General features: G+C 44.9%; 1 protein-coding gene across 1 annotated transcript; it reads right to left on the minus strand.

The window, feature by feature from the left end:
* Positions 1 to 8579: 8579 nt before the first annotated feature.
* Positions 8580 to 11166, minus strand: LOC135983706 (uncharacterized). Its single transcript, XM_065596807.1, has 2 exons — positions 10191 to 11166; positions 8580 to 9196 (listed from the first exon to the last, which is right to left on the minus strand). Exons 1-2 carry the CDS (start codon positions 10765 to 10767, stop codon positions 8721 to 8723), a joined length of 1053 nt encoding a protein of 350 aa, XP_065452879.1. The 5' UTR covers positions 10768 to 11166; the 3' UTR covers positions 8580 to 8720.
* Positions 11167 to 12156: the final 990 nt, after the last annotated feature.

A 12156-nucleotide genomic window follows, 5' to 3' on the forward strand; every position in this document is an offset into this window, starting at 1 on the left:
TAAGAACCTTGATATGGGTTATGTGTGTTTAATTAGGAAAGTGGTACATTGGAGGCAAATTTAGAATGAGCGTTCCCGTTCTTTAGCAATAAAGTGTTATTATCTAGTGATCTGGAAGCTGAGTGGATGTAAAATAAGCAGAGAGAAAATAAGAGAAGGAGTTTCAAAAGTGATCAACGGGAGTTAAGCCAACACTGAAGTCAGTAGTAAAACTCCCATTGTGAATGTCTTTTGTAGGAATTAGTAAACTGTGAAAGTCTTTGCTAAGACTTGGAATAAAAATGCCTGGTGTGATTTCTAATGATGAGGGTTGTTCTTGGTTTGGGAGAGCCAGAAATAAATCTGGCCAAGAATTTCTGGGTTTAGTCCCAGGACAGTAAAATTAAGATTTAAGAGTCTGTATCCTGTTTTCCATTATTCTCAAACAGAACATCTTTTTTTTTTTTAAAGAAAAAAAAAAGTAACTCCATTTTGGCCACATTCCTGTACCCCTTTCTAAGCTGTCTAGTTCCTCCTTAAAACTCTTTTTACTGATGCATAATAGGGGATTATGCTACCTTTCAAAACCAACCTACTGGCTTCCCAAAATGTTGCTGGAGAGAGTTACTAATATTTGTATTTTGATATATTTACCCACCGTAAGGCAATTAGTTTATAAAACCTGGACAATCTACTAACTGAATGAGACTGTTCCATTATCTATTTGTAGATGCAGAAAATAAGGGCATGGTCGGAGAATATGGTGTTCCACATTCTAGCTGCAGAGCTAAAATTATATGGTGAATCTGCTGAGCAGCAAACTTATTATTAGAGAGGCAAGGTGGATGAGGTAATATCTTTTATTGGACTAAGTTCTGTTAGTGAGAGAGAAGCTTTCAGGCCACACACACACACACACACCTCTTCTTCAGCTCATATTCACACTTTTTGCGGCATCCTTGATATTTGTTCCTAGCATAACCAGCTTCTGGAAATTTCCTGTTTCTTCCTCTAATTCCCTTTTCAGATTTGAGACTCTTTCTGCCCTGATTGTCTTCTTCTTCTCCTTGAATCCATCATCTTACATTAACATTGGAGCAAAAACTGATGCATTTACAAATTGTCTGTGATAAGCTTAAGGTGCCAATCTGCAAATGAACCAAAAGAAATGGGAGCCATTCCAGATAGAGGTAACATGCCTCCTCACTGATTGTGTGCTGAGGTAATTTCCACTGAGGGAAAAAAGGGGAAAGGGAAAAGAGAAAGAGAAAAAGTTGTGATAGCATAGAACCAACCAACTCCTCAGATATAGAATGTTTTATCAAGCTCTTGGTCCTATTACAGGTTCATTTATGGGTTTGCCAATATTGCAAAAATATTATATAGGTTTGGGGAGAAAGGGAAACTATTTCAATGATTATTAAGAATGTGATTTGCATTTGCAGAGTTAAAAAGGACACTTATGACCATTCCTGTCTTAGCTTACCCATGTTTCAAAACCTCTTTCACCTTAGTGAGATGTAAATGCTTTTGGAATGGAAACTTCTGTAGAGGATCTGATTCCAGAAGTGAGCTCTTTCTCTGGAGAGGATGCGCTGTCAGGTTGCAAACAGGAAGCTGAGCTTGGAAGCAGAAGCTGGAGTGCTGCTGGAGGAAAAGGAAGCTAGCAAGGGAGAACAGGGTTCAGTAGACGTTGAGGAGCCACATGCAGCATAGGAAGCTGAGCTGAGAAACAGGCTGCAGTAGGAACTGGAAAACCACATGCAGAGCAATCATTGAGTGACAGACATTGCAGTAGCTTACAGAACTTGTTGAGAAGCAGCAGACAGTGAGCAGAAGCCCTGCTCCCTGACAGCTGAGTAGCCATAAAAATAAAAATCGATGAATCTATAAAGGACTATTATGATCATCTAGTCTGACCTCCTGAATAACTAGGCTTGGAAAGATTAGATTTGTTGGTAAATGTTGATTTCACCATACACACACACACACACACAAAGGCTAAACAAATATTTCCATTATAATAACTGAAATTTACAGATATGCGAAGAAAAAAAGCTGCTTGAGAACTTAGAGTTGATTTAAGGGTGTTTATGTAACCCACATACCTCCTGAGTGTGGTGTTCTGTCCCATCTAGTGGCACCAAGACCACGTACAGAGAGAGAATTAAAGGAGTCTGCTCTACAGCCTTCACTAAGAGGTGGTTGGCTTTTAGCTCATGCAGTACAGGCTCATGCACTGAACTCCAAAGGTCTCAGGTTCTATCCCACCCACTGATGAGTGGGGTCTTTTGGTGTTATACCCACTTTGTAAGGTTTGACATGTGATTTTGACAATTTGTGTTTTAATGGTTATAAAGTTTAACTTTTTGAATCTCAATGTCTATTGTCAAAAGCAACAGAGGGTCCTGTGGCACCTTTAATGTCTATTGTCATTACACAATTACTGATTGACCTCCTCCATTCTGATCTCCCCATAATTTCCCACAGCGGTGACAATTTAAATCAATTTTTAAAATGTTTAAAAATAGACACTAAACGTTCAAAAATAAAAATCAGGTTAAAGAGCGTCGAGGTCTTGTACCCATATAAACTTGGATCAAGTTACCTTATAACCGTTTATTCAGTACTGTAAACTACACAGACTGAGCTTCTTTAGCATTTCACTGGAGGCAGGTTTTCCATTCCTATTGATCCTCTTGGGTAAGGGCCTGAAAGGAACTTTTGGAGACATTGAGCCAGCAAACCCAGACTCTTAAAGGGACAGCAGTATGAAGAAGGCTATCAATCATACCCAAAATATGAAAAGTACTGATGAACAGCACATATGGTGGCACTATTTGACAACCCCTGATGAAGAAAATTCCAGGATTGCCCTACCCAGTTTTGGCAAAGTAGAACAGGATTTACATGCATCTTTGTAATATTTCCTCAGTGGACTCCAGAACACTGTTGGGTTGTGACTGGAACATCAAATATACTGGATCCACCCTGCTGTCTGCTATGAAAAGACAGGTTTGGGAAGATATGTTAAAAACCATATCACTACAATGGTAATGAGGCACTCCAACCTGCCCTGAATTGTCTGGCAGTGTTTCAATTTGAAAGTAGCAACTCATGTTTTCTCCATAACTCACGGGTTAATATATACTTATTATTGCCACTTGGGAGTACAGCAATATCGAATTTTCATGCCACTACAGTGCTCCTTAAAGTTTAATGTACTCATGAAGCTTTAAGTGCTTTCTCTCTGTGTGTGACTGATGTGAGATATAACAGCAGTAAACCCTACTATTTTATTATTTGTTGCACAGTAATACGAGTCTTTCAATCTCTGTGTTGATGGATATAAAAAAAACCAAAACAAACAAAAAAACAACAACACAACAACAAATAAGTCTCCAAGAATAAAATACTCTGCAAGTGTCTTTGATACCCATTGTTTGGGTGAGGAGTTGTGGGGAAGCATTTAAAGAGTGCTCCTTTGGAATCTTCTTTTCTCTCTTTTCTTTTTTAAGTTATGAGCATTTTGAGGTGCATAGATTTACCGTGTGGAATTTGAGGCTTAGAACAACATTTGCCCCACTCTCTGGTTCTCTAACATGCCTATGGAAGAAAATGCATCCTAGCAGGTTATGTCCCAATGTTCTGGGATCACCACTTTCAAAGTACTCACCCTATAGCTACAAGCTTTATTGATGATAGCTAAGCAGTTTTGCAAATTCGTTCTAAGCACCAACATGTGGTTATAGGTGGCCAAGACTGGTTGTCCATGATTCTATAGGAATTGTTTAATAGAAAATATTTTGTTCCTATTTTCTCAGAAACATCTGGCCTAAATGTTGTGTTCTTATATCCTGGTCCCCTAGGTGTCAAGAGGAGTTTTCTCTGAGCTCCTAGAAAGGAGCTTGTTGCCAGGATAAGCAGTGTTCTGGTGACCTTAGAACAGTTGGAGTGTAACTTCTCTGTTTCATGTTCGTTAGGTCATTCTTGAGCAAGTCACAAAGGCTTTGGATAGTATAGTGATGGAGCCTATACAGCTAAATATTCCCCTGCTTGATGAAATCCAAGAAGCTCTAGCAAGTCTGGTAGGCCTTGTTGGAAATAAAACTTGTTTTCTCCTTCCACAGCCTCCTGAGGAAGTAGTGGCCAAACTTTGTAGGCTGCTCCAATGCCTCCTCCCCTCCTACAAATAAGGATCATGGTCTCTCCTCCCTTCCCTACCAACAAGCAAGTCTTCCAGCAATTCTTTTCTCCTTCCCTATAGCAATCTACCCAGACCCCACACAGTAACTTCCCTAAACCTCTATCTGACTAAGAAGAACCGGAGTACTTGTCTATCTGTCCTTACCAGTAAGCTACGTCCTCTGCTTGTCTTGGTCAGAGACTCTTTTTCTTGGGCTTCCTGTTTTAGTTGATGCCTCTTTTGTAGCTTAGCTGCTGGCTTAGTAGTTAATGGGTAGTTGATTTTTAACTGACATGTCTTTATATTTAGTGGGTATGCTCTGTCCACACCTAATGTTCAGGCACCTTTCCATATAGCTTCCTAACCATTGTGAAAATCCCAGTTGGCTGCTTAAACCTTTGTCTATACTACGATGCCTAACATTTATGCACTGCTAGCCCTATACACTCAGAGGTCCTGGCCCAAATTTAGTGCGCTGTAAAGAAACTCTCTTAACTTTCATCAAGGCAGCTATGTGCTGGCTAAGTGTTTAAAGCCCAAGTTTGGGGGCTACAGATCTTTGAATATCCAGGCAATGTCAGCCATATGTATGGAGTATTCACACAGCACTAACTAAATCCCCAAAGTTCTATTCCAGCATGCACTGATCTTACTGTAAAACCTAGCTTTGATTCTCTGAACATAGTGGGTTTTGCAAAGTCCTGCTCAAGAATCTGGAACTTGGAGGCATTTGTTTTAAGTCATTCACACATTCCAATTTCTCCACTTCTCTGAGTCTGATGTTTTTTGGCTACAAACTGCTTTGTACTCAGACCTTGTTCCCTCCTGTTACTTCCAACTGTAATCAATTCTCTGGCAGGCATGAATATGAACCTTGCCTTTATTCACACCTTCCCCTCCAAAAAACATATTTAGGTACCACAATACCATGATCTCCCTCCAACTACCAGCTTACACTAAAATGGTTGTGTTGATTCCTTTCCAATGTGTAAGTTTCCCCCCAGTTCAGTGTTGAACTATTTCACATTTCCTTTAGGCTTTCCCTTTATGGTGTGCCGGTTGAGTGCATTTAGATTTGCAATGAGAAGATGACATAACAGGAGACAGCTTGTGAGCTAAAGCCCTTGAGCTTTGAGGGGCTTGTCTGCCTGAAGGGAGAACACAGTTCACTGTAGCTCTACTAAAGTTCCATTTTGTTAATAAATGTATAACATGTAGCAGGCTAAATGAAAAAAATGAAACTCTGTTATAATTCCTAAAAGGACCTCAGGGATGTGTTAGACTGACAGGACACCAATTTGTATCTTTTCCAGGACATTATACTGATGGAACATCAGAATCATTTTATAGGGGTGAATACTACAAAACTTTCAAGCAGTCTCTCAGCTGGAATAGACTTTGGAATGTAGTTACAATGAAAGTGCATTTTTACCCTTTATCTGTCTGTTATTTCTATCTTTTATGAACATGGGAATAGACTGATATTCCTAAAATACATCTGACCAAAAGCAAATCTCAACTCAAAGGAATGAATCACTATAGGATAGAATACCTATAAGACCCACCCCACTTATTCTGTTCTTAATTAATTATCCTGCCTGAGTCTACTATTGTCCTATTTTGTATAATAAATAGCATATCATATTACCTAAACTTATTAATTCCTTCTTACTGATTCTTTTTAACTTTTGTTGTCGTTGTTGTAAATTAGTTTCTGCACAGGCACACATTGCTCCCTGCCCCACCCAAATTTAAATAACTAATTACTACCTTTGTTGCTCTGCTGTCCGTATTATCAATGTTAATTCCGGGAGGTGGGGGGGAGGAGGAGAGACCTTGAGTCCGATCCTGTCCTCAGTATGAGTTGAAGTTGATTAAAGTTATTTGATACCTGTGGTAAGAGAAACAGGCTTATTGAAATTACTAGTTATTATATTATTTGTTTGGTGCTGGTGTCAATGGGTCCCACTCAGGATTGGGACTCTATTGTGTAAGGTGCTGTACAAACACGAAGAGGGAAAGTACTTTCACCAAAAACCAGATAATCTAATTTGAAAAATAAAAGGTGCAGTAAACTAGTGTAGAAAATAACAGGAAGGACTGGGCTTAGACTGCTCCCTTTTTGAGGCACGGAATGTGTCTGTGGCCTTGTCTACACTACGAGAGTAGTTCGATTTTACTTGCATCGAATTTTTGTAATCGATATTGCAAAGTCGAACGTGTGTGTCCACACTAAGGACAGTAATTCGACTTTGTGCGTCCACACTAACGGTGATAGCGTCGACATTCGAAGCGGTGCACTGTGGTCAGCTATCCCACAGTTCCCGCAGTCCCCTCTGCCCATTGGAATTCTGGGTGTAGCCGGCAATGCCTTCTGGGTAACAAAATGAGTCGAGGGTGCTTTTGGGAAACTGTCGTCATCCGTCCATCACTCCCGCCCTCCCTCCCTGAAAGCGCCGGCGGGAAAACAGTTCGCGCGCTTTTCCAGTCATTGACAGCGCGGACGCCACTGTACTCCGAGCATGGAGCCCGCTGCGACCATCGCTGCAGTTGTGGCCGCTCTCAACGTCTCGCAGCTTATCATAAAGGTTTCCCTGAGGCAGATGCAGAAAAGTCAGGCAAGGAGGCTACGGCACCGCGGTGATGTCCTGAAGTCTGAGAGTAGCACAGACCTGTCAGAAAGCAGGCGACCCAGCGCCGAGGACATCACAGTGGCAATGGGTCATGTTGATGCCGTGGAACGGCGATTCTGGGCACGGGAAACAAGCACTGAGTGGTGGGACCGCATAGTGCTGCAGGTCTGGGATGAATCCCAGTGGCTGCGAAACTTTCGCATGCGGAAGGGAACTTTCCTGGAACTTTGTGAGTTGCTGTCCCCTGCCCTGAAGCGCAGTGACACCCGGTTGCGAGCTGCACTGAGTGTACAGAAGCGAGTGGCCATAGCCCTGTGGAAGCTTGCAACGCCAGACAGCTACCGGTCAGTCGCGAACCAGTTTGGGGTGGGCAAATCTACCGTGGGGGTTGTTGTGATGCAAGTAGCGAAGGCAATCGTTGATGTACTGCTGCCAAAGGTAGTGACCCTGGGAAACGTGGAGGCGATCATAGATGGCTTCGCAGCGATGGGATTCCCAAACTGCGGTGGGGCCATAGATGGAACTCACATCCCTATCCTGGCACCGGACCACCAGGCCACCCAGTACATTAACCGAAAGGGATACTTTTCCATGGTGCTGCAAGCACTGGTGGACCACAGGGGACGTTTTACCAACATCTACGTGGGATGGCCGGGCAAGGTTCATGACGCTCGTGTTTTCAGGAACTCTGGTCTGTTTAGACGGCTGCAACAAGGTATTTACTTCCCGGACCACAAAATAACTGTTGGGGATGTGGAGATGCCTATAGTCATCCTCGGGGACCCAGCCTACCCGCTAATGCCCTGGCTCATGAAGCCCTATACTGGCGCCCTGGACACTGAAAAAGAACTCTTCAACTACCGGCTGAGCAAGTGCAGAATGGTGGTGGAGTGTGCTTTTGGCCGTCTCAAGGGGAGATGGAGAAGCTTACTGACTCGCTGTGATCTCAGCGAAACCAATATCCCCATTGTTATAGCAGCTTGCTGTGTGCTCCACAATCTCTGTGAGAGCAAGGGGGAGACCTTTATGGCGGGGTGGGAGGTTGAGGAAAATAGCCTGGCTGGTGATTACTCACAGCCAGACAGCCGGGCGATTAGAAGAGACCAGCGGGAAGCGCTGTGCATCCGGGAGGCTTTGAAAGCAAAGTTCCTGAGTGAGCAGGGTAACCTGTGATTTTATAGTTTGTGTACTGAGAAGCTAAACCTGCCCCCGTTTCTTTACCCAGGTAATGTTGACTATCCTATCCAGTTACATACCCCCTTCACCCCCCCTCCAACACACGTGTCGAAATAAAAATAGTTCTACTTTGTTAAAGCACACCGTTTTCTTTAATACTGTTTTAGCGGGAATTTTTTAAAACTGGGACGCAGACTGTGGTGCGGGGCGGGTCTAGTGTTGTGATGCGAATGCAGCTTCTACACTCAAGGATTGACAGGCTCCGCTGCGGTGGGATGCTTGTTTCAACGGAGCCTGTCACCCCTCCTGATCGGGACTGTGTGTATGGGAGGTCTATTTGACTTTGTGGCAGGGGGAGGACGGTTACAGATCCCATGCTGTGTGGCTCTGTGATCCTGTCTAAGGACCGGCGCTTAAGATCTGTAACTGCCCTCCCCCGCCACAAAGTCACAGAGCAACCCACCCCCCCCAACATTACATCAAAACAACCTCCCAGACTAACCGGGGCAACTAGTCACTGCATCACTGCACTGTGTATGTGCCCTGCTGCTGTGCCTGCCCCCGACTATGTACCCTGCCAAAGGAGACTGTCCTGTCCAATTTCCAACCCCCTTTCCCCTCCTCCTCCAAAAGAACATGATTGAAACAGTAGTTAACAGAAACGAATTTTTTATTATCAACTACACATGGCATTGGGAGGTGAAACTTGGACGTGGGCTTGTGTCAGGCGGGAAGGAAAGAACTTTTCAAATTTTGGGAAATGAGAGCCTTCTGCTACTAGAGCTCTCTGCAGGGGTGGAGTGAGAGTTAGCAGGGACTCTGCCGCCTCTCCTTCTTTGCACTTTGGGTGAGGTGGGTATGGGACTTGGTGGCGGGGGAGGGCGGTTAGAGATGGACTGCAGCGGGGCTCTGTCCTCCTGCCTCCGTTCCTGCAGAACATCCACAAGGCGCCGGAGCGTGTCCGTTTGCTCCCTCAGTAGTCCAAGCAGCGTTAGAGTCGCCTGCTGGTCTTCCTGCCGCCACCTCTCCTCCCGATCCATGTTGGCTTGGTGCATTCGGGTCAAGTTCTCCCGCCACTGGGTCTGCTGTGCTGCCTGGGCTTGGGAAGAGGCCATAAGCTCAGAGAACATGTCCTCCCGTGTCCTCTTCTTCCTACGCCTAATCCGCGCTAGCCTCTGGGAGTGTGATTCCAGGCTAGGTTGTGAGACAGTCGCAGACGGGGCTGTGGAAATGGGAAAAAGGGAGTGAATTCCTCAGAAAGATAAATGTAGTTGTGAACAAAGAACATAGTCTTTCTCTGTGAACAAGACCATGCACAGCACCTTTCACATGCGCACTCAGCACAAGGTCGAATTCTCGGCCTTCGCATTCTGTGCCTGGGGTCTTGAACAGCACATTTGAGAAGCGAGGCAGCACAACGGAATTTCTGTTGCAGGCAGACATGGTAAGCCGTACACTTGTGGCAGTTTAAAACTTTTATATTACCACTGGCCTCATTTCACATTTAAATCAATGTCAGTCCCTGCTGCCAGCAATCCGGCAAGCGGGAACTCTGCCCCTGTCCCACCCCCTCGCGGCTGTCCCCGGGAATGATCCCTTTCGGCTGCCCCTCTCCCGCCTCCACCGCGTGGCTGCAAACCAGCGGTGACAGTTCTGTAAAGGAACGGGAAAGCAGTCCCAACACTAACATTCCCCTACCTAATTAAAAGCAGGTCACCATGGCCGACATCACCCTGATGAGGATCTCCGAGAGCGACAAAGAGAGAATGCTCCGGGAAAGCCTCCAAAGACCAGGGCCGTATGCCGCCCTGCTGTGCAGAGCAATGATCCCCGAGTACCTGATAATCTCGTGGCGCGGCAACGTGTCGTACTTCGGAGGACCCAATAAGGCCGCTCTCCCCAAGAACCTCATGCAACGGCTTTCAAGTTACCTCCAGGAGAGCTTCATCGAGATGTCCCAGGAGGATTACTGCTCTATCCCCGCACATATAGACTGCATTTTACTGTAGCTGCAGTAGCAGGGAATACACAGTAGAGCGGCTTGTGCAGGACAATCACTGAAAACCGGACATTGCTAGATTTCTTTTCAAAACTTGCACTGCCCCTTACTAAACCGTTAAGCGCCTAGGGCACACTAATCATGAACAACCCATTCTTTTAATTGTTAATATTCCTGTTTTGTTAAAAATAAATGTTTAGATGTTTACAACACTTACTGGCTGATCCTTCACCAGATTCTGTGTCCGGGGTAATGGCTGGGGACGCTTCGTAGGGGATCTCTGTAAGGGTGATGAAGAGATCCTGGCTGTCGGGGAAATCAGCGTTGTGAGAGCTGCCAACTGCCTCGCCCTCCTCATCTCCTTCCTCATCTTCCCCGTCCCCTAACATGTCTGAGGAACCGGCCGTGGACAGTATCCCATCCTCAGAGTCCACGGTCACTGGTGGGGTAGTGGTGGCGGCAGCACCGAGGATGGAATGCAGTGCCTCGTAGAAACGGGATGTCTGGGGATGGGATCCGGAGCGTCCGTTTGCCTCTTTGGTCTTCTGGTAGCCTTGTCTCAGCTCCTTGATTTTCACGCGGCACTGCGTTGCATCCCGGCTGTATCCTCTCTCTGCCATGTCTTTAGAGATCTTCTCGTAGATCTTTGCATTCCTTCTTTTGGATCGCAGCTCGGAAAGCACGGACTCATCGCCCCACACAGCGATGAGATCCAAGACTTCACGATCAGTCCATGCTGGGGCTCTCTTTCTATTCACAGACTGCATGGCCATCACTGCTGGAGAGCTCTGCATCGTTGCCAGTGCTGCTGTGCTCGCCACGATGTCCAGACAGGAAATGAGATTCAAACTGGCCAGACAGGAAAAGGAATTCAAATTCAAATTTTCCCGGGGCTTTTCCTGTGTGGCTGGTCAGAGCATCCGAGCTCGCACTGCTGTCCAGAGCGTCAACAGAGTGGTGCACTGTGGGATAGCTCCCGGAGCTATTAGCGTCGATTTCCATCCACACCTAGCCTAATTCGACATGGCCATGTCGAATTTAGCGCTACTCCCCTCGTCGGGGAGGAGTACAGAAGTCGAATTAAAGAGACCTCTATGTCGAACTAAATAGCATCGCAGTGTGGACGGGTGCAGGGTTAATTCGATTTAACGGCGCTAACTTCGACATAAACGCCTAGTGTAGACCAGGCCTGTGTGTTTGTAGCATGCCTAACATTATGGGGCGCAATGCACATGGAGACCTCTGGGCACTACTGCAAAATAATAAACAACATCTGCTAACCCTGACTATTGCTTAACCCAGCCATTCTTAATTGGCTGATTTCTCACAGGTATCATGAGAGAAATGGAACATTAAAAGAGATTTGAAAGGGGAGTGTAATGGATATAAACACCTTAACCAAAGCTAGTTCCAACTTTATTATTTTTTCCAGCAGATGGCATGTATAGAATGGTCACACCCACTCTCAGTTCTTTACAGATTGCCCCAAAACAAAGAACGGAGGCAAGACCAGTCTGTATGAGGAGCAAGAAATGTTTTTACAAGAAAGCACTGAAAAGTGAAGAAATAGTAGTAGTACCATCACTAGTTGTGACTGCACTTACATACAAATGTTAAACAATATTTGTGCATTGCATTTTATACAGAGAGTAAAAGACTAAAGGGTTTATATTCAAAGGTTCTGACTGCAACTGATTCGATAGGAGTAGATTAATGGGTCCATGGAGGGGATCATTACAGGATCAGGACTTATATCTTTAGCATTGCATAGTTTAAGAAACATAACCTAGTATAGGACAAAAAATGAATGCTTTTTTCCAACTGAAACTTCAGAGGACATATATCCTCTGAATAGGCAATTGTGTAATTGCCTAATTTGGGAACTGGCAATGGCACCAAGGTCAAGATCCTTCCCCAAGTGCAGCTAAATATTTAACGACCAGCAAATAATCAGAACTTCAGGTTTAGGTCTCCTTCAGAAGACATTGCCACAGTACCTTATCACCCACTACCACCACTCTGGGGCATTTATTTAATACTGATTTACAGGGAAGGGTTCTACTTGCTGAACCCCAGTGCTACTCTCTGCAACATATAAGTGCACTTTCCAGGTCTCCCACTCACAGACCGGCCCAGCCTAACCATGATTAGATCTAACAGCAGGACAGTTCAAGGTGGATTAG

The sequence above is a fragment of the Chrysemys picta genome, chromosome 5, assembly GCF_011386835.1.
Source record: "Chrysemys picta bellii isolate R12L10 chromosome 5, ASM1138683v2, whole genome shotgun sequence".
NCBI lineage: Eukaryota > Metazoa > Chordata > Testudines > Emydidae > Chrysemys > Chrysemys picta.

Excerpts from the sequence above, each read along its gene's own strand:
- LOC135983706 (XM_065596807.1), bottom strand. The coding sequence starts at position 10,767 with ATGCAGAGCTCTCCAGCAGTGATGGCCATGCAGTCTGTGAATAGAAAG. Across the intron at positions 9,197-10,190 it reads ATCTGGTGAAGGATCAGCCA|CCCCGTCTGCGACTGTCTCA; the intron begins GTAAGTGTTGTA and ends CCATTTCCACAG.